This window comes from Myripristis murdjan, chromosome 21 (genome assembly GCF_902150065.1).
Source record: "Myripristis murdjan chromosome 21, fMyrMur1.1, whole genome shotgun sequence".
NCBI classification, from domain to species: domain Eukaryota; kingdom Metazoa; phylum Chordata; class Actinopteri; order Holocentriformes; family Holocentridae; genus Myripristis; species Myripristis murdjan.
In genome coordinates this window covers 30,212,299-30,233,629 of record NC_044000.1, presented here as the reverse complement: position 1 = coordinate 30,233,629, position 21,331 = coordinate 30,212,299, and the positions used below count along the sequence as shown (strand labels likewise).

The following is a 21,331-nucleotide window of genomic DNA, read 5'->3' as shown; positions in this document are numbered from 1 at the left end:
GCGTTAATTAGACTGTTAGTAACGGAGCAGCAGCACAAGTAAATGCAATTGTTTTGTAAGCATTTCGCAACTTTAAGAAACTGCATTTTAGGTATGGCTCATTTTGTTAATGCCATTTTGCTTACAGTAAAATATTTTACTGTGGGATGCTGCGTTTTCTTTTTTTTTTTCTCCTCACAGGATGGAGACTTCATTATAGCATTTCACAAATGGGAGATAGAACACAAGGTGACATAGAGTAATGGCTTGGTTTCCGTGCAGTAGCAGGTACAGCAAAACAGCGAAATGATGTCTACGCGTCGCCATCAATCACAATTAATGACGTTTTGTTGTGTTGAGGAAATTGCATTGAATGGTAGAATGAACAGCGCTGTATATACTCTGCTAAATAGAAAAATTTCACGGTTGTTTCACAGTTTATTTGAAGTGTGTTTATCAGTTATGTAAAGGAGATATTAATCTGGCGGATCTGAACATTTACACTTAGATTCAAGCAGGCATAAAATTGTAAAACATATATGTCAGATGCCAGATTAATTCTAACAGGGCATTCGTAAGCCTTGTTGTCAGGACATTGTTGCAGCTTTTCAAATTGTGAGTCTGGACGTGGAACACTGTCTCAAAAATTGCGTTCTCATACAGCTAAACTGCACTCGTAATTAGCTTTCGAGGGAAATGCATTTTGTCGTTGATTATGTTTTCTTGTAACATATTACAAGAACGTTTGTAATCCCTTACCCCGAGTTTAGACTGCAGGTGTAGCGTGAGCAGTAAGTTCAGCAGAGCAGCAGCAGCGTCTATGTGTCTGAACAGGAGGCGTTCAGGAACAGTGTTGAGCATCGGCCAAATGCGTTTTTCAGAACCGCCACTACACAATGAATGAAGTTTTGCGCGTAAAACAGAGGGTTTGACCTGAGTTGGAGTCCATCGCCAAGCGACAGTGGTGTTCGTTTGTTGTAAATGTTAGATACAGTTACACTACTCACAAAAAGTTAGGGATATTCAGCTTTCGAGTGAAATTTCAGGATGAACCTAAAATGCATTTTAACCTTTCCAGGTGAACTTAATGTGACCTTCTGTAAACTTTTGAATACACATGTCCAACTGTTCAGTGTTTCAGTACTTTTTGCACAAGTTGCTGTTCTCTAACAAGGAGTTTAATGGCAAAATTCACATCAGGTGTTTGATGCTCCAGCTCATCGAGGTCGTATCATTAGGGAACGGCTGCTGGAGACTGGGGTACCTCAGATGGAGTGGCCTGCACTTTCTCAGACCTGAATCCCATAGAAAACCTATGGGATCAGCTGAGTCACCGTGTAGAGGCTCGGAGCTCTGTACCCCAGAACCTCAATGTCCTGAGGGCCACCCTTCAAGAAGAGTGGGATGCCATGCCTCAGCAGACAATAAGTCGACTTGTGAACAGCATGAGACGTCGTTGTCAAGCTGTAATTGATGCTCAAGGGCACATGACAAGTTATTGAGACATTGACATTTTTTGTTGTGGTATATCCACCACTGTTGTTGGCTTTTGTTTCAAGAAATTGTTTGAGATGAGGAAATCACCAGTGTATGCTTCTACTTAAATGCCCTACTTTCATGATATAATATCACTGTAGCGTGAACTTTTTATATTTTCCATAAATTTCACCCAAAAGCCAAATATCCCTAACTTTTTGTGAGTAGTGTATGTTACATTACTGTAACCAAGTGGTTTTCATGCCTCAACCTAACCTTTCTCTAAGCTTAACCAAGAGTTTTTGGTGGCTAATGGTAGCAAAACTGGCTAACGTGCTGCCTGTCGTGATATACAAGGTATGTTGGCGTATTTGTGATACATCGGAAACTGTAATTGTAATTAAGAATGCAGTTTAGTTGTACGGATTGCAATTTTCAGGAGACAGGATGGAAATATGAGGCTTTATGTGCTGTTATTAATTTGTGGATATTATTAATTTGTAATAACATCAAGAGTGCTTAACAACACACCCTGCAGCTCATATCCCCTTTTCATCAATTACCAGGCTACATTTCAGCAACAATGGGCCTCTTTACATAATGTGTGATAACAGCTTCAGACTCACTGAGTGTTAAAACAGTACAGTTGGTATACTTTATCATATGTGTCAGATTATGCCCATATGTTTCCATGACATGTGAAGAGTGTAGCTGAGCAAAAGTCACATCTGTATTTCCCCTTCATCTGACAGTAGTATTTTTCATATGCAGTGTGTTGTTATTTCGTGGGTCATGAACTTTATCCCTTTGTCCTTTCAGACCTACAGTTTCTCATTCCTCAACGTCTTGCGCAAAATGCTCTCCTCCCTTTCCACAGGCTGTTGAACTCCACTGTACTGTACATCCTATGGAGGTCAGGTGAAGACAAGGCTGAGGGGAGAAGCAGGAAAGCAGCCAGAAAGTGTCATTTTCAAGGCCTGAGCTTCTGCTTTTGGCGAGTGAATAGACTATTGATTTTGTTCACTACAGAGACTGCTGTTCTGTAGCTGTTTTGTTTGGTTTCCATGGTGACAGATGCGGCTGTTAGCATCCGCTGACCATCCGCTCTTGTTTGCCGCACAATCTCCAATCCCTTTTCCTTGTCTCTTGTTGTTGGCTTACAAGCTCATTGGATGGTAATTTGGTGACATCAGCTGCCTTTATTGATATGCATGTGATTATATACAGTACGTCATCTGCATTGGCAGGGAAATAGCTTGTTAGGTGTTGTTAGCCCAGCTGCAGGCACATTTATGGGCTTGTGGGGCCTGCTCTGTGGTGATTTAACCAATCAAAGATATTGAGCGTTAATTAAACAATGGTTCCTTCCTACCAAGTCTTTTGGTCAGAGATAGCTTGATCGATGGGCTGCTTATGTTTGAAGTGGTTAGGGTTGCTCCAAAGCACCATCCTGCGTAAACAAAGAGAGATTGAGTTCTAACAAGGCTTTGACCTGGATCTATGGCTCCCTCACAGCACGGAGCAGGGCCAGGCAAGCAGTGACCATTGATGGGGGCTTTGCAAAGGTTATTCCAGTGCAGGGTTATCTTTGGTTGAGAGCGTGGCTCCAGACTCTCCTGGGGATCAGACAGCAATTTCTTTCCTGACTGCATCACAACAGTATTATATGACCTTTTTCTGTAAAAGGTTTGTGACGGCACATCCAGGACTGACTGGCTAAATCAAACTTTAACTGCAGGCCGCAGAAAGCAAAATTATTGTAATCGATAGATCTGTCATTTCATTTGATGAGCATGCCGCAGTCTGGGAAAAAGCAAATAATGGCATGTCTATATTTCCTTTGGCTTTTTCGTCTTTCCGCGCATACCTTGGTGATTGCTGAGGCTGGTTGTGAAAGGGTATAATGAAGGCACTGTTCGTGACACAAGGTCGATCCACTCAGCTCCTAAGGCTCTGTAGTAATTGGATTGGCCCGAGGGAGAGGTGAGAGCTTCTGTTTAGAAGGTGTGGGTGATCCATCAGCTTCCCTTTGCCTGGAATCAAACCAGTAGTTGAGGTGGAAATTGAATATGATGAGCCAGAAGCGAGCAATCACATCTAGTCGGCACTCCCCATGGCATCAAATTAACACAGGGTGCAAAGCTAATCTGGGCTAGCATGCCCTTGGGGGTCAGATGTTTTGTAAACTGCATGTAGGCTGTCATTCTCTCTCATGGGAATTTGTCTGATTTCTGAAAATGAGTTTTACTTCTGTCTTGAAGGATGACTTTGAGCCTGAAGCGATTAATACAAGCACGACTTGTTTCTGTGGTCCAAAATAAATAAATAAATAAACGAGTATAGTGCCTTGCCTAGAGAGTGGCAATTTGACACCTAATGGGGCATATGTTCTGTTGTTGTTTTACAAATAAAAATATATATTGCACAGTCACTATCTGCTAATAATCTGTTTCTTAAAAAGAGTAAATTGACAGCTCAGCAGTATATTGCTCTACAAAATGCAGTATTAGGTTGGTGGTAATAACCAGAAAAGTTTGTTAATGCATGAATCTAGTAACATGTGTTTCAGTTGTGTGTAAAATACAAATTCAAATGTAAATTACAAAGACAGATGTGGCTCAGCATGGTTGAAATAACACAAAACATAAAATATGTAATCATCTGTTTACAACATGGCATCAAATGAATCACTATGATTCAATAAACAGAACATATTTAACATCTGTGATTGCTACTGCATAATAGATTTTTTTTTTCTGTGTATTTACATACTTTTGCAGTGCATCTGGAAAATGAGTGCTCTTTCATTTCCCTTACCAAAATATCAAATAAAAACCCACTTGGGAATTCAAACCATGTGCCATGTGGACATATTGGTTTCTGTTTGTGCAAATTTTGTTACATCGTATTCTGACATCGCATGTCAGAAATCTTCAAATGTGAAAATTTAACCAAAGTCTTTTCTGCAGGATTTTTTCCTCCTTACAGCGAGTAAGCATGTGACATTTTGACATGTGAAAAACAAACAAACAAAAAAACTATATACATCTATATCTGTTCATCTGTCTATCTATATAATGTCAGTCCATTACGTTGCTTATTTTAGAGCATCTCTCCCAAGGCTAATGGGTTCATTTTGTTTATCTTTGGTGTTTTGGCCCTTTCAAATACAGACCAAGAGCATGTCCATCTCCACACCATTTACGAGGTCTATTCTGAAGGGAATGCATCCACCTGACTTTTCACCAAAGGACAGTGGTTTCCTCACTTTGCTCTCCTCTGGGTTTTAGAATGGACAGCTCTTGTCACGTCTGTGGAGACTGTGGCAAAGTGCCTGGACTGTGCATCAGTGAATTCTGCTGAGGACAGCGGGGTGCTGGGGTGGTGGTGGTGACTGGGTGAGCTTGGGTCAGGGGCCTATTGTGCCTGTGCCTCTCTTCAAAGATACACTCATCACTTAAGCTCATGATACAAGCACTTCTTTAGCCTGGAGGCTCCCTGTCTCACAGTGCCAAACAGGCTAGCCACTCTGTCAGGGAGGAGACACTGAAGCACCGTGACACACCACAGCTACACTACATGTACTCAGCTGCTCCTGTGCCAGCACTTTATTATGGTCTGATAAGGTAATACATATGTCCAAATGCAGTTAGTTTTTGGCCCTTAAACTCATTATAAAAGATTTTCTCATGAAAGAGCAATTTTTGCTCAAAAAGTGTACTCTGGAAAAGTCAGTAATCAAATACAGGGAGGCTCTTGCCCAGGTTCACATCAGCTTTGTACGGGGAAGAGTGTGTTATATCAGGACAATGACCAAGTCAAAAACTCATACAATAATCCAAGGAGCTCCACAAATCACACTTAACCAACATCAAATTGGCAAAAATATATCCATATAGAAGCAATGCCTGTAACAGATGTGAGCAATCTTCAGTTGATCACTTAAACATCTTCTGGACGGGCCCATGTCTGACTGGACTTTTGGTCAAGTGAATTCAAGACACTCCATCAGGCGCCAGGCACAGATATAGACCCTAATCCCCTTACAGCCCCCGACTCCGAATGTGCCAACCACCATACAGCATTCCCCTGCTTTTGCTTCCCCATCCAGATCTGGCATTCTTCTAAAATGGAAACACATGACAGATGGCTTCAGGTCATTTTAAAGTGTCGAAAACTTGAGAAGTTAAGTATCTCACTGAAAGGATCCCTGCAGTCTTTGTACGACCCGGGAGCCCCGACCTAGACCTCACCGATGACCTCACTGTCACCCCAGACGCTGACGGTGTTGAAGTGAGGGACAGAGACATTTACTGCCCGTACACTTCTCCCAACCTCTGCTTATCCTACCTTGTGTCTACACTTAATCTACTTTAACAGTATTACCCTTCCTTTTGTTTTTTCTATATAGTTTATTATTGGTATGCAGGTCTACTTGCCTACTTGGTAATTTACTTCCTCCACCTGTATACACCTCACTGTATTGCTGTATTACTTTTTTTTTTTCTATTGCATTTATTTATCACGTATTTACTTATCCAGTTATACAAACTTGTGACGTGTGAACATAACCAGTTAATGGGTGTTTGGGGCATGAATGGCGAGGGGGCTGGAAAGTTTTTCACCTAATGGGGATATTGGATCAGGGGAGGGATTCAGGTTTCTCTTAAGACAGACCTAATAGGGCGAATGTCTCTGTTTGGTGAACTGTTATGTCTGCTGAAAACACAATGGGGAAAAAAAACCTAATACTATTCTCTATGGGCACTGAGTTGAATGTTACCATATTGTACTGGTGGAGAAAATAAAGCCTGTCACTGACATGCATACCATACTTTATATGTGAAACTCATTGCCCCACATATAAGCTACTTCTAAATGAGGTGATGCAAATTGAGATTAAGCCCAATTCATTAAGGCTTTGCAACACCAACTTGTCCAAATTATAAGAGCCCTACAAAAGTGGTGTAAAAACCTGCTCGAAAGTTAATTTTTCCCCCTCATTGCTGAAAGACACATAACATAGCCAGGAAGTTGGGTGAGTAAGGCAGAGGGTTTCCAGTGCAGAATCTAAATCAGATCAGAGAACGCTTCAGTTGTAAAGGGGCTTTACGGCGCCAAAGTGCCAGCCTTGGTGGATTAGTGTGAAAGTGGAAACGCTTAGTTTGCACCCGCAGTTGGTGATGAAGGGGGCTGTTTGCCTGTGCAGTACTTTTTTTCAAGGGCATGTTTGTGGCACAACTTGATTTACATAAATTTCTTGGTGAATAAGAAAACTCTGAGCTATTAGCTCAAGCAACTGAGGTGCAAAAGTGTGTGAATTGCCCTCTCAATGCGATCGTAGTGAAACTGGAACTGTGGTGGCATTTTTTTTTTTTTTTTAAAGAGAATAACTGGATTTTTATAGGTGGCAAACTCTGGTGGGCAGATGATGAATCGGCACAGCTGGGAACAGTTACCAAGAGAGACGGACGAAACCTTGTGATTCTGAGGAACAAGACCAGCGGCGTGGTTCACATGAAGGTGTACGACAGGGAGGGTCAGAGAGGTAAGCAGGCACAAACAGACCAGCGCATACAGCACATCAAGGCACACAAACGCCTTATTTTGCATCTTTTGCTGCTACTGTTTGATATTCAGGCAGGAACCTATGCCAGATAAACAACGGAGGATGTACCCAGCTCTGCTTCCCCACCTCAGAGAACACGCGCAGCTGCTCCTGCACGGTTGGCTACAACCTGCGTAGTGACCGCATGTCCTGCGAAGGTGAGCGTGCGATCTGCTTATTCCAGTCTGGAATAAGAAAACATTTTGAATCTTCCTTAACACTCAATTGGAAGTGCTGCCACTGTACTTCAGTTCATATGATTAATGTATAGTTAACGTGTAGTTCATGACATAGGTGTCTGTCTGTGCTCTGTAGGTGTCGACTTGTTTTTGATGTACTCGATCCATGAGGGGATCCGTGGAATCTCCCTTGACCCAAATGACAACATGGAAGCTCTCATGCCCATCACAGGAACTTTATTCGCCGTTGGAGTTGACTTTCATGCAGGTACAGTAGACTACTGAACACAGGGCTTAAAGTACTCTGGTGCCGGATTTCCAGCTTGACAGACATTCTGGTATTTTTTAATTTTTTAATTTATTTTTTTTGTGGCAACAATTTGGCATAGGTTAGCATTCAACGACTCATCTTCTGATTTTCAGCGAAGCACATGGGTAGATCCACCAATAGTACAGTGTTATCAAACTGAGCTGGCCAATAAGGGCTGAGTGAGGAGGGTCTAAAAACAGCATGCCGTGTGCGTTTTGTGCAACAGGTGGATGCGGCAGTCTGCCGTCTGGTAGAGTAGATAGAGAGCTAAGCAACGTTGAAGTAGAGTAAAGTAGGGCAGAGAGATGGAAGCAAAATATGTCCTGGAAAAAAAAAAACAAAACAAAACAAATGAGCTAACTATTGCATATAATGCTTCACATAACATACTTTATGAATTAACAAGCCAAAATGTTGTCCCAAACACCGATATCGCTTATGCATTTGCTTACTCATGTGATGTTTGATTGATATTAACTGGGAGGAACATGGTATATAGACATTAATGCAATTGGACATGTCTCTTTTTGCAAATGAGCTCTTATTTTGTTCACAATGTGTCAAGGAAGCTCAAACCCATCATACAGTAGTTCGTCGAAGCAACCTGTTAACTATGAATTTGGAGATGGAAGCAAAATACATTCAGTGTTTCCCCTGTCATTCTATTGGCGGAGCCTCCCGCCTCGCCTGAAAGTCCCACTAAATTAATTTAATTTAATCTAATTAATTTTCAAATTAAAAAATAAATAAAATCACAACAGTGTTAAGAGACATTGTTTTATTTTGTGTACTCAGTTGTGTGACTGTGTTGATGTGAACTTGCAGGACTCATCGCGTTTTTTTTTTTTTTTTTTTTTTTTTTTGCCAAGGCTTGTTCTGTGTAGTCGAGTTCAAGTCTCCATGACTGAAGACATGTAATGTCATTATGTCCAAATAAATATGCCAAAGAGGCTGAAGATTATTATTGCCTCCATTACATTATTCCTCCAAGTTTAGCGCTGGTGATGCTGCAAAGCTCAACAACCAGAAATAATTTAACGTCACGTTTCTATACCCGCACCCATCCACAAGCAGACAGAGAAAGGAGGAGAACAGGAGAATCACACTTGTACCCCCATAAGTGAAATTAATAATTCATGTCACATCAGCTCCAGCCACCTGAAAAACGGGTGAAAATATCTGCGTTTTTTTAAACGCAAAGAGCACGCCGCAAAATTTTCCCCCCTCACCAAAGCCAGAGTCCTGGGGGAAACACTGACGTTGCAATACAGTAAAGAATCAGTAAAACTGAGGTAAGTGTGGCTCAGTGGTTTATATGCACAGCAGCCATCTTGAAACAAAATTATAGACGGACCCCCCCCACCCCCTCTTGTTTCAGGTTTCAGGCTCAGGAAAATTTTTCACTTTAAGCCCTGTGAACATCTGTGGTGCTCACACATTAAAGTCACTATGTGATCAATTTTTGCTTTTCAATGACATTAAAATATCATGTGGTATCGTAAAGTTAGGTTCAGCTCTTACCTGCACTCCCTGGTGTGGCCAAAGTACCAAAGTAACAGAGGTTAAATGACACTGATAGGACGTTTTACAAACTACCTATATCGGCAGAACTTTTCTCCGATTGTGGCTGATGACTCACAGGTAGGAACTAAAATTTCTAACCATGACCATGACTACACAAAAATAACTTTGTCCTTAGGCAGAGGAGACATGAATAAATAACTTCACTGTTTCACAAGTGAATAAAGTAATAGTTAAAGTGTATTAAACGATAATGATACAGTCTTAATAATTGACTTAATTCTGCAAAAGTCCAAAATTTTACAGCCAAATAATTCATACTGTAAAGCTCAACATTGCCGACAAACTCTGTTTCCTCCATTACAATATAAGGCTTCTGAATTAATATTACTGTCTTTGGGGGGACAAAATTGCTCAATTGATTTTCAGTTCCAGATTTATTTATTTATTACTTGCAGTTTAGTGAGATATATTAAATTTATTTATTATATATTTATGTAGATATTTATTTTGGTATTGATTACTTTGACTTACATTTTGTCATAGAATTTTTAGATTTAGATTATTTTGACTTAGATTTCAACATCGTCATTTCAACAGCTACCCAGTTTCTAATAAGTAAAAGATAGCTCATTTCCGATTCTGTCAAAAAAAAAAAAAAAGTTCCGCCCAGTGTGTGTGTGTGTGTGTGTGTGTGTGTGTGTAAGGGTGGGGTGGGGACAAAAAGTTATACCAAGCAATTAATCAGCTGTCTGCTTTTTCCTGCCACAAACTATCATTATTATATCAGCCTTTAAAATCCACTATCGGTCAACCTCTACAAAGTAATGAAGGTCTCAGGCGGGAGAAGTACTCAAGACAAATTTAGGAAAGTTTGCATACATGTTTGTATACTGACAGTAGTGAACTCTCTAACAGTAAAATGAAAAATAATTTCTATAATTGTGTAAGTGAATGTAGAACACGCTGCTACTTCTTCATGACATGGCAAGGGTTATCTAGTGTTCCATTTTCTCTATTCGTCAGCTGGATATCGCCAAAACCTGGGTAAAATTGTGTAAATAACCACCCATATACATATGAAATACATTTGACATGTGAAATTGGCATATCTTGACACTATCATAGTGTTGACAGACAAACTATATGCTTTACTGAGAGTTGTCCAGTTTAAAACAAGAAATATGTAAAGCTGTTAATTTTGTTTGGATTTGTCTATATTAAGAAGAAAGTTGGCCCCTCTTCAGATGGTAAATCCACAAAACAACATCATTCATCTGATGCTTCAGCTCCAGATAAATTCGTTTTCCAGATGACATCCATGAAGACATTACAGGAATTGCTCTATTTTTTGTGGGGATTGGGGTGGGGGAGATTCAAATAACCAGTGGGTTCAAAGGTAAACCACAATCACAGAGACACTTTCCATCTCAGCAGTGTTTCAGTAGTATATTTATAATCAATGTTTTGATAAGTTATACACTTCAAAAAAGCATTTATGTGCGTGTATAATATTTGTGTGCGTATTATTTTGTATAAAGTGGCTCAACAAAAGCATCTTTTATCTGTGCCCTCTGGTCTCAAACACAGCCCTGTTGATTCAACAAGCTAAGACACACACCACCTACTTGGGTAATTTTGTGTGTTCAAATCACAAGTGCTACATGAAAAAAAGAAAACAATTATTTATGGCCTAGTGACTAGAGACAGCGTCCTTCAACCAGATGACCTCAATTCATGCCCCATGTTTGTAAGCTCGAGGGATTTTTGTTCTGCATGGGACTCCTGAAAGGAAGCTGTTAGAATGGGGATCCGCACACTATCAGCCCATTATTACTGCTGTGTCTCATACATGTTGCTGTATATGTATATGTGTGTGTGTGTGTGTGTGTGTGTGTATCAGTGAACAGTTTATATTAGTATGTGGTTACTGTATGTCTAAAGCCAAGTGAGTGCAAACTGTTGGTGATTGTGCTGCTATGAGTGCTGTTGAGATATACTGCAGTACACATCGCTCTTCCTCGTCCCCGCTTTTATTTCCTACAGTACAAACCATTTCTAATCAAACATCGAGCAGTGAGAGGGAGGAAAAAGGTCTTTGTTATACTGGGCTGTAACCTTTTGAATAATGGTCTGTGGGCTTGTGGAGTGCAGCGCAGATGAAAGAGTAATAAGTTCATATTAGAGGAGAACTTCAACGTGAGTAACGCCCAACCATTTCCTCTAAAGCCTCTGAAATACTCCTGATACAAAACACTTTCCAAGATATTGTATCAAATGAAGGTAACAGGCATTGCTTTGCACCCGGTAGCTTGTGCTGTCATTTGTTTCATCCCTAGTTCCTTCTGCATAACATTTATGATAAATATGATAGATATATTACACTATGAATATGATATAAGCTGGTTGCATTCTGTTTATGTTATAGGTTGCTCCTGATGCGTGATAACAAAAACTATGTAAAGGAAATTGGATGTCTTATGGCAAACAAATGGCATACACCTGCATACAGACATACATACAGTATAGACAAATGTGCATCAACACACATGCTTCACTGATACACAAGCAGCATTTGAGAGAACAAGAGCAGGATGCACTGTTCATCACACAGAGTAATCGTTGCGTGCCACCTCGTTGCCTAAGAACTACAGCAAAAGCCTGAAATCTCACAGTGACCTTGAAGGTCAACAACAATCTTGATGTGTGACCACAGCTTTTTGAGAGTAGGAAATAAGGTAAGCTAAAATTAGACATCGCCTTGGTACAGAATGAGGTTGGCGACTGCCCTGCCCTTTATTACTTGGTGCAGGTGAACATGCAAATACGCCACTAAGCCCAGCCAGCAGCAGCTGATAGCTCACGCATATCATTTGCATGTCATTATGGAAGGCAAGCTGCCAGAGCATGAAAAGATGAAAGCCCTCCAGCTGGATTCTGTCACATGTGAGATATGTGTTAACAGAGTGTGAAGGCAACATAAACAGGAGAGTGCAAATAAACATATAATGTAGCCTAACCTCTTAGCAATGTGTGTAGGTCCAAGTGACAGGCAGGCACAGAAATGTATTTAAAGACTGAAGCAGAAATGAATCACACACTATTTCATATACTCATGAAACACGACTGTAAAATGGGAAAGGGTCCATAACATATTTTACCAGACGCCATGTTTTGCATGAAGTAATATATTCTCCAATAAAATTTGGTCAACAATTACATTTCCCATTGAGGCACTACATGTCAACAGGGATCTGTGAATGTGCGGTGTGGCACTGTGGGTATTCTCATCATCATACTTTATATCCCCACCCCACATTTGGTGAAATGGGCCGTGCTGCAGTAAAATACGGTTTCATGAGCTGCTTTGTTTGAGGGCATAAATACTTTCTGTGGCAGGCTCATTCATCATCCCTTTTTCTCTTGTCATGAATCGTATGGTGTGTTCTGCAGGAAATGACACAGTTTACTGGACAGACATGGGCCTGAACAGAATATCCCGGGCCAAGCGGGATCAGACCTGGAGGGAGGACATCATCACCACTGGCATCAGCCGGGTGGAAGGCATCGCTGTTGACTGGATCGCTGGTTGGTATAGAAAAGGAAATTAATCAGATTGTTGAGAATTCTCACTGGACTGTATACGTGCACTGCCTCCAGCTATGGCTCCCATGATAATAATGACGCTTCCCATTTTGTTTGTGTTTTCCTTCATGTTGAATGAACACCGAATCATAATTATAGAAATTGTAATAGGAGGAAAGCCACAGCAGTGACATGCATGTAGTACAGAGTATTAAATGTAAGCCTTCACATTACATTCAGCAGACAGTAGATTAATTTTTATTTCGCTCAAAATGCATCTGATCATACATCTCTTGTTCCAGTCACTGGTCCGGTTTATTCTCAAGGAAAGATTTTTGCAATGGTATTACAATTATTAGATAGTTAGTTGTAGTTCTCTGTTTTGATTTAACATGCAAAAATACACTTTATAAGGACAATGGAAAAAAAAAAAGGTGAGACTCAAGGCCACACTTTTTTTTTTTTTTTTTTAAATCCTGGCTCTGAGCTGTGTTCATATCACACATGAAACAGCTAAGTGTCCTCTACATGACATCATTCATAGGGCAAATATGAGCGCATTAACTGTCATTAACGCAAGACTACAGATTTGGTACTGTGTCTGTGTAAGATTGTGTGCATTTTACATCAGCTTTGTTTGTTGATTAAGTGACCCTTGAATGTATATCAGTGAAGCTTTTTATGTATTTGCACACCTTACTAGGGCTTGTCTCTCCACAGGAAACCTGTACTGGACGGACCACGGTTTCAACCTGATAGAAATCTCCCGTCTCAATGGTGCATATCGCTCGGTGGTCATATCTGAAGGACTCGATCAGCCCAGAGCCATCGCCGTACACCCACAGAAAGGGTAAATCTGAGAAAAATAACTGAACGAGCCATCTGCATCAGCTGGTTGGGAGTGTGTTCACTGTGCCAATGCACTATTTACTGTTATCAGTAGTTTCCCTTTTGCCCATGGGACAACAGTTTCTAAAGTGCTTATTGCAGATGGATGAGCCAGAAGTCTTGTTTAATCAGCAGAGTATTGTGTGACACAGCCACCTCCAGAAATTCACATAAAGGTGATGATGGGCTGGGCAAATGCTGTCTTCATACTGTCAGCATTGTGAAAAACACCAGGTTATGGCTACAGACAAAAGCTACTGATGTCAACAGCTTCTGCAAGACCCTGCAGTGGTTATCGATCTAATGGTTCTGCCCTGGTGATGTGAACGCTCCGTTATCCAGGGACCAGCAGTCTTTTCAAGTTTTATTGGTCAGTGTGTGACGGGGTGTCACTAAGTGATCACATTTGACTCCTGTCGTGTGTCAGTCACCACGGCTGTCTTTCTTATACTGATTTAAAAAAAAAAAAGGAAAGAAAAAAGGAAGCCCTGCTGGGTCTCTAGTTGGGTCTCTGATGCCATTTGAATTCTCTGAGTGGCATAGGTCCAACATTTAACTTGTACAGTGCCTTGAAATATTATTCAGACCACTTTATTTTGTGGCTTGATTTTATTATTTTATTTACTAAGTGATGAGTAACTTCATTTTTTTTCTTTTTTTTTTTTTAATTTAGTAATCAGTTATTCATTAAAATTTTACATTTGTTACTGTTTTAAACCCATGAAGTTAAAGAGAAAATCTCACTTGATGTAGATGACATGTTGGTGCTGAATTGGCAGGTTGTTGTCTTGTTGGTTTAGCTGCTGCTGTTGATGAGGATGTTGTTGGTGAGCCAGCTGGCCAGCAAAGTGGAGGAACATGTGATATGTAAGCTGGAAATGTGTCAGCGCCAGCCATGCTGCATGTGCCCGGCACCTGGTGTAACAGGAAATTGGGTCCGTGCAGCAACTTGTACTGCGTAGTATTCACTATATGCACGTTTGGTGTGTTTTTTCCATGAATTTAGAAAAAAATGATTCAAAGAACACTGTGTCTGGATTCAGGCCGATTTGTTGGTACTTGTTATTTGTGCCTTTGCTGTTAACAAACATTGACGACATTTGGTCAGTCTTGCCTGTAATGATTTTTGAGTTGCCAGTCAGTCAGTAAAGCTTTCTCTCTCAAAAGCAGTGGGGACAATACCAAAATGAATATTTAAAAAGCCTTCATTAATGTGGGTAACCTCGAAGTACTCTAGCAAGTTACCTTTAGTATCTCACTAAAGTAACTAATTGTTCTCAATAGCAACTCTCCTCAATATTGTCTATTATTTCACAGAACCTTCATTTGAGATTGTTTATCTCCTCTCTCTGCTCTCTGTTCTTTTCTGTGCAGGGATCTCAGTTAAAGTAAAACAGAACAGTGTGCCATTCATTTATGATGGGCATGAATTAAGGTGGCAGTTTACTCCAAATGAAAAAAGTGAAATGAAAAAATAATATCAGTGTTTGTTTGTAGGTATCTCTTCTGGACCGAGTGGGGCCAGAACCCCTGCATAGGCCGCTCCCGCCTGGACGGATCAGACCAGGTCACACTGGTCAACTCAGGCATCGCATGGCCCAACGGCATCTCCATAGACTACGAGGTACAGTCTGCCGTTCCTGATGTTTATGTGCTGTCATCAACCTCCTCCCCTCCCATTCCACTCTGCATACCTCCCTCCTCATCTTATTCGTCTGCTGCTGAGGTGTACCCATCCCTAAGAGGATTGGTGCGTGATGTGAATTTTCAAATTACTTTCCAGGAAAATAGATTATACTGGTGTGACGCCCGCACCGACAAGATCGAGAGGATCAACCTTGAGACCGGAGAGAGTCGAGAGATTGTACTGTCAGCGGCCAACGTAGACCTGTTCTCAGTGGCTGTGTTCGGGCCTTACATCTACTGGTCTGACAGGTAATTTATTATTTCCTTAAATGTGCACACATGCATCGGTCTGCAAAGTCTGCAGTACTAACGTGGCATTAACCCATGCCTCTGAAGGCCCCTCGTGGAAACCTTCCAGTATTATTTTCACATAATGAGGGGCACCACCTATTTATGTAAATACTCCAGGCGCACTTCAGCGCTATCTGTAAGGGCAGATCCTTCCACATCCACCTATCAAATCAAGTGCATAGTTCGCTGTAGTGATCTCGCATTTCATTTCACAAAGTCAGTGGGTTTTTTCATTATATTGTATCAAAGAAAAGTCAGAATAGGCTTTCCACAATAAAACTACGATCTCTCTCTCTCATGTGCTTCAGGGCTCACTCCAACGGTTCAATCCGGCGAGGCTTCAAGACTGACACCACTGAGACGGTGACCATGAGGAGCGGCCTGGGGGTCAACCTGAAGGACTTGACAGTCTTTAATAGAGGCCGGGAGAAAGGTTGAGGTTTCAACTTAATGGTGTTATTGATTCACACCCTCACCCTTATTGTGGCATTACTGTTGCAGGAAGTCGCCATAGCATGCACTTTACAAATCTTTGGCTTTGCTACATTTGTCCTTATGGGTCTCATCTGCAATGTATAATCACATATAATGTAAATATGATTACACAGAATGAGGACCACAGGCTAAATAGTAATTGTACACGCTTTGGGATTTGAACTCTTGGCACTGCAGGTACCAACCCCTGTGCTAGGAGTAATGGCGGCTGCCAGCAGCTGTGCTTCCACCTGGGCAGCGGGCGCCGGACGTGCTCCTGTGCCCACGGCCACTTGGCAGAGGACGGGTTTGCCTGTGAGCGCTACGAGGGCTACCTCCTCTACTCTGAGAGGACCGTGCTGAAAAGCATCCACCTCTCAGATGAGAGCGACCTCAACTCGCCGATCCAGCCTTTTGAAAAGCCTGCCTTTTTCAAGAATGTTATAGCCTTGGCTTTTGACTACAGTCAGAATACAGCAGGGATGAACCGCATCTTTTTCAGCGACATCCATTTCGGAAATATCCAGATGATTAATGATGACTGGACAGGAAGGACGATTATAGCAGAAAGTAAGTGTATTTCAGCTGTGTACTTCATAATTTGTGCCTCTTTTTTGATACCGTTTGACATCATGTAACTCAATCCATAGAAAAGGTATCTGATAGATTTTGCCCTAAAGCCATCCCAGACACACACTCCAACCCACAAACACACACACACACACACACACACACACACACACACACACACACACACAGGAATCTCTATCCCCTCTTCTGCCTCTGACCTACACATTTGCTCTCTGAATGCTGATGGCGGCATCCCGGGATGAAAGTCGTTGCAATTAATGGAGCGTCCATCCTACATCCTAAAATCCCATTACGTCTATGCAAGACAGGGAGAAGACCTGAGATGAGAAGAAATGTTAGTTATCCCAACCCGGTTTCTTTGATATTTTCATTTTACATTCATCATTTTCTTCAAATTCACCCTCACTTTGACAGAATAGAATGCATTACACAGAACCCAGATGACAAAAAGAATACATACATTTTGAAATGAATTAAAGGAAAAGTGTGTGCAACAAAACTGCAGTAGCCCTCACCCTCGAACGACCCCCCACAAAACATCCACTACCAACTGGCACATTAGCACCACCCACTTCCACCAGTCACTTGCAGAAGAAAAACTCATTTCTTTGCAACGTGCACTTTGGCTCGGTTTGTCCTGTCTAAGCCATGGTGAAGCAAGATGGCAGCCCGCATAAAACCGGGACTTATTCTAACTTTTTGAAAACTCTATGATTCTTCATTTCTCTTTTTTATACACTAATAAAAAAGCATGTTTATGAATATTTTATTCAATTTCAGTCTTTGTATCGACTAAAATCCTATGCACTGTTCTATTGGTAGTACAACAAAATGTCTGAAAAGTCAAGGGGTCTGAGTGCTCCTGCAAGGCACTCTACCCAGGGATAATGCTCATGCTATTATATGATTGGGATTTATAATAGATCAATCATTTTGTCAAGACCTGCCTCTGCATCCAAACACAAAATCTGGAAACGGATTAAAAAGATCGCGCATGGGAGCTCCCTTGAAAGTTTTGCCTCTCAGAGCATGTGAATCATCTCGCTCCATCTCCCATTGAATAAATTAATACAGAGTATGGTATAATACCTATTTTTGAAAGCATTTCGCTGACTGATCGGTGCAGATGGCGCTGCTGGAGCAATCCCTCTCTATTTCTTCACTAAAGCTCAGTCAATCCTGCCTTGATAAGCATGACTGGAGTCAGATGAACAGCAAAAGCCTCTGTTCTGCTCGGCTAGCATCCTCTGCCATCCTCTGAAGTCTCCACTGGGAGCAGAGCTCAGCACCTTCCCACCCCCTCCTCGCACCAGGAGACCGGCTGCGTCTTACTGATCTACTCCCCCAGATTTCCCTCCCCTTGGTGAATGAACAGAGACTGAGCTTTCTCTTAACTTCAACCAAAAATTATCTTCCTCTAAAAATGAACGACAGTAATTCCTAGGCAACATCTGTTTAAAATTGTTAAGTGCCCCTCACACTCTTCAGAAATTACAAGAGCCAAGTGGTAACAATGGATGATTTGAATTCATTTAAAAATTTCAAACCCATAATACAGCATGTTGTTTTTCTATTTTTTGTATATATATATATAAATGATGATCAACAAACTTGCAGACTGTTGCTGTACACTGTGGCACTGAATCTTTTAGGGTTTTCCAGGTTAACACACACTGTCACCGCCCTTACCAAGTTGTGTTTTTTGGCTTGCAAAATGAGCCGATCTGGTCCAGGCTCCCTTTGAACGCGTCACCACCCTCAAGCAGCATCTCACCATGTAGATTAAAGGCAAGGCTCTTCTCTCCTCCACTCCCGACAAACTTTCTGTCTGCGCCCCGTCATTGAGAAAGGGTGAAGATGTTAATCATCCATATTTCCCTAATTAAACTCCACGTCCCCCATTAATTACTCCCTCGCCTCAGCAACAATTTCTGGGAAACTCCAAGCTGTCAGACGCCTTTTATTACAAACTATTAATTAGCAATCGGCTGACTCAGGTAGTGCCTTAAGTATTCTAGTGTATGGTTTATAGCTTTTTAGATGATCAGATTCAGCCCATATCTCTAGCATTGTCCACATGTTCGCCATTAAGACCAATTAGGGACTGCATTCAGAGAGTGTACGCAACAGACTTACAGATACAGAATAGAGTGAAGATGATGAAAGTGCAGCCAAGATTCTAGCCAAATGGTGGTGATAGATAATATGTGAAGACTACGGCCATCCCTCAACTTAAAATGAGGGCATTGCCTTTTGCACAGGAAGCTTTCCTTTTTTTCTCCAATTTAATTGCCTTTTTTATATTAATTGCCATGGTCTTGCTTTCAACACAGAGTACAATGCATAACCAGGTCAGTGATGGAGCTACATTTAAGCAACTACATGAAAGCAAATGTCATAACTCAGGGTCTCCAAAGGTACATAGAATTTCTTGACAGTAGTACCTTCATAGTGACAAGAATCTGTTTGAATAAACATGATTAAAATCAAACAAAGCCACAAAGCCATGAAAACTAACTCTATAATACCCATTCATTCATGTCTCCAAACAAAACAACACTAAACAATGTTCAAGAAGATTGATAAATGACTTAAAAGCAGATAACCTTCATCATCACGGTGAATATCTTCCATATAAACACTTAATTAGTTGTTTTAAGTAGTGTAACATTTTTTGTAAATGTTGATCATATTTTATAAAATAATTTACTGAAGTACTGTAAAAAAAAAAAAAAAAAAAAAAAAAAAAAAGTAAATTATTGATCATACATATGTACAGCTTCTCTGTCAGTGCTCACTGTCTCTCTGGAGGTTTCTTCCCTGTCAGTCACATTTTTCACATCAGTGAGGGAAGATGCAGTGGCAGTGCACATTCAATGTTTAGGAAAGTGGTTCCTGATGAAAACATAGTCAATTTCTGAGTGACTTTTGCATCAACACATAGCTGTCTGTCCAGCGAAGTGATGCGTGGAGTTTCCTCCCTGTCAATCACCAGGGAATCATATTCCCAATTCCTATGCTTTTGCAGACTGCTGTCTGATGTGAACAATGTAAATATGTTCACCTTATGAAACACTGGACAGCTTTGTATTTCAGTGGTCCCAAGTGGCAACAGGAAATAAAAGTTTAAAAAATTTCAAGTTGAAGGATTTTATCACCTAGTAGTCATGTAATGTAATATAAACTATACACTCCTCTGACCTAAATCACTTCTTCTTAATCACTGACTGATGGGAGGTGGTGGGGGGGGGAAGAAGAAAAAGAAACACAAAATCTTTTGCAGCTTGTTCAATCCTGATTGATGAGCACAGTTTTCTCTGGTACTCACCTGCTGCTGTTTTTTTATTTCACTCTCATGCTTCCATTCATTCATCATTTCCAGTGCGTTGAGAACATTTCCTACTAGTGAACATACCTGACACGGAATTTTTATTTGGGCAAATATGGTGAGTCTACAATGCCTGAATTAATGAGGAAGGAACGCTCTTTTCTTTGGCAACCCTAATTTGTGATTTAGACTGATAGAACAGGTGTGTTTCGACATTAAGTCTTGCCTGGTGCAGCTTTAAACGAGGTTACACCTCCAGCTGGCTTGATTTGTCAGCGGTGCTTGAACAGCATGTATGCCTGATTCAGGATATTTTGCTAGAACATGAGCAATGGTTTTACGTGTCTGTTCTCTTAGATGTGGGTTCAGTGGAGGGCCTGGCATACCACCGGGCCTGGGACACCTTATATTGGACCAGCTCCACCACCAACACCATCACAAGGCAAACTGTGGACCAGAAGCGAGCCGGTGCCCTGAGCCGGCAGTCCGTGGTCACTCTGTCAGAGGAAGACCACCCGCATGTCCTCGCCCTGGATGAGTGTCAGAAGTCAGTTGCTGTAAAACTCTTTCCTCCTTCTCTCTCTCTCTCTCTCTCTCTCCCTCTCTTGCTCTATTTCTCTTGTGCCCAGAATAACTGAGGGTTTGTGCAGGGAAGTGTGCTCTCTGTCAGTAATGACAAATCAGAAAGCTATAAAATTTCACTCACCATGCACAGTAAGTGGAAAGCTGCTCAGCTGCACTGGTCAAAAAACAACAACAAAACAAATAAAGCCCCTTTGTACTAGTCATGGTCATGCATGTGTAAGCGAGCATTTCATGATTTTATCCATATAACAGTTATTCGTAGGCTAAGCCATGCACATCAATATTGTGTCCAATTTGTAGTCTGCACAGTAACCAACGAGGTGGACAGTTTTCCAAGCTTGGATCAAAAATGAGATCAGAGAACAGTTCTGTAATAAAGGGGCTATAGTCTTGCAGCTGAAGTAAGTAGATTGTGCCTGTAGTTGGTGATGAAGGCTGTTATTTGCTTGCATGGTGCACTTTATGGAGGGTTTGGTTGCATCAAAACATGACTAAAATGCATTTCTTAGTGAATGAGACAAACACTCGAGCAACTCGGGCTCAGGAAAAATATGCAGATTTCCCTCACCACACAGTCTTGGTGAGTCTGGCCCTCTGTCTTTTATTTATTGTGCAAAGCATCCGAATGAGCTGATCCATCAGTGTCTGTTAGTTGGTATACATCATATTTGTAATTTTGCATGAAGCAAAGTGTTTATTTCACCACAGATACAGCTATGAATCACTGGTGTATTTTTATGCTGCTTACAAGTGGACTCAGATATGATCCATGCATGTCTAAGCTTTATTGCATTATGCTGTCTAGATCCCATATTTGTGATTGCTGAAAC

The 21,331-nt window shown here is 41.1% G+C and overlaps 1 protein-coding gene across 1 annotated transcript in view; it reads left to right on the top strand.

Moving 5' to 3' along the window:
• The window catches only part of lrp1bb (low density lipoprotein receptor-related protein 1Bb), a 278,342-nt gene that overhangs the window by 200,404 nt on the left and 56,607 nt on the right, over positions 1-21,331 (top strand). Inside the window, exons 33-42 of the mRNA XM_030080256.1 lie at positions 6,863-7,003; positions 7,096-7,221; positions 7,379-7,510; positions 12,527-12,661; positions 13,379-13,508; positions 15,044-15,170; positions 15,330-15,481; positions 15,832-15,956; positions 16,196-16,567; positions 20,274-20,463. Coding sequence (XP_029936116.1) covers positions 6,863-7,003; positions 7,096-7,221; positions 7,379-7,510; positions 12,527-12,661; positions 13,379-13,508; positions 15,044-15,170; positions 15,330-15,481; positions 15,832-15,956; positions 16,196-16,567; positions 20,274-20,463 — 1,630 coding nt within the window. The remainder of the gene's footprint in view (positions 1-6,862; positions 7,004-7,095; positions 7,222-7,378; positions 7,511-12,526; positions 12,662-13,378; positions 13,509-15,043; positions 15,171-15,329; positions 15,482-15,831; positions 15,957-16,195; positions 16,568-20,273; positions 20,464-21,331) is intronic.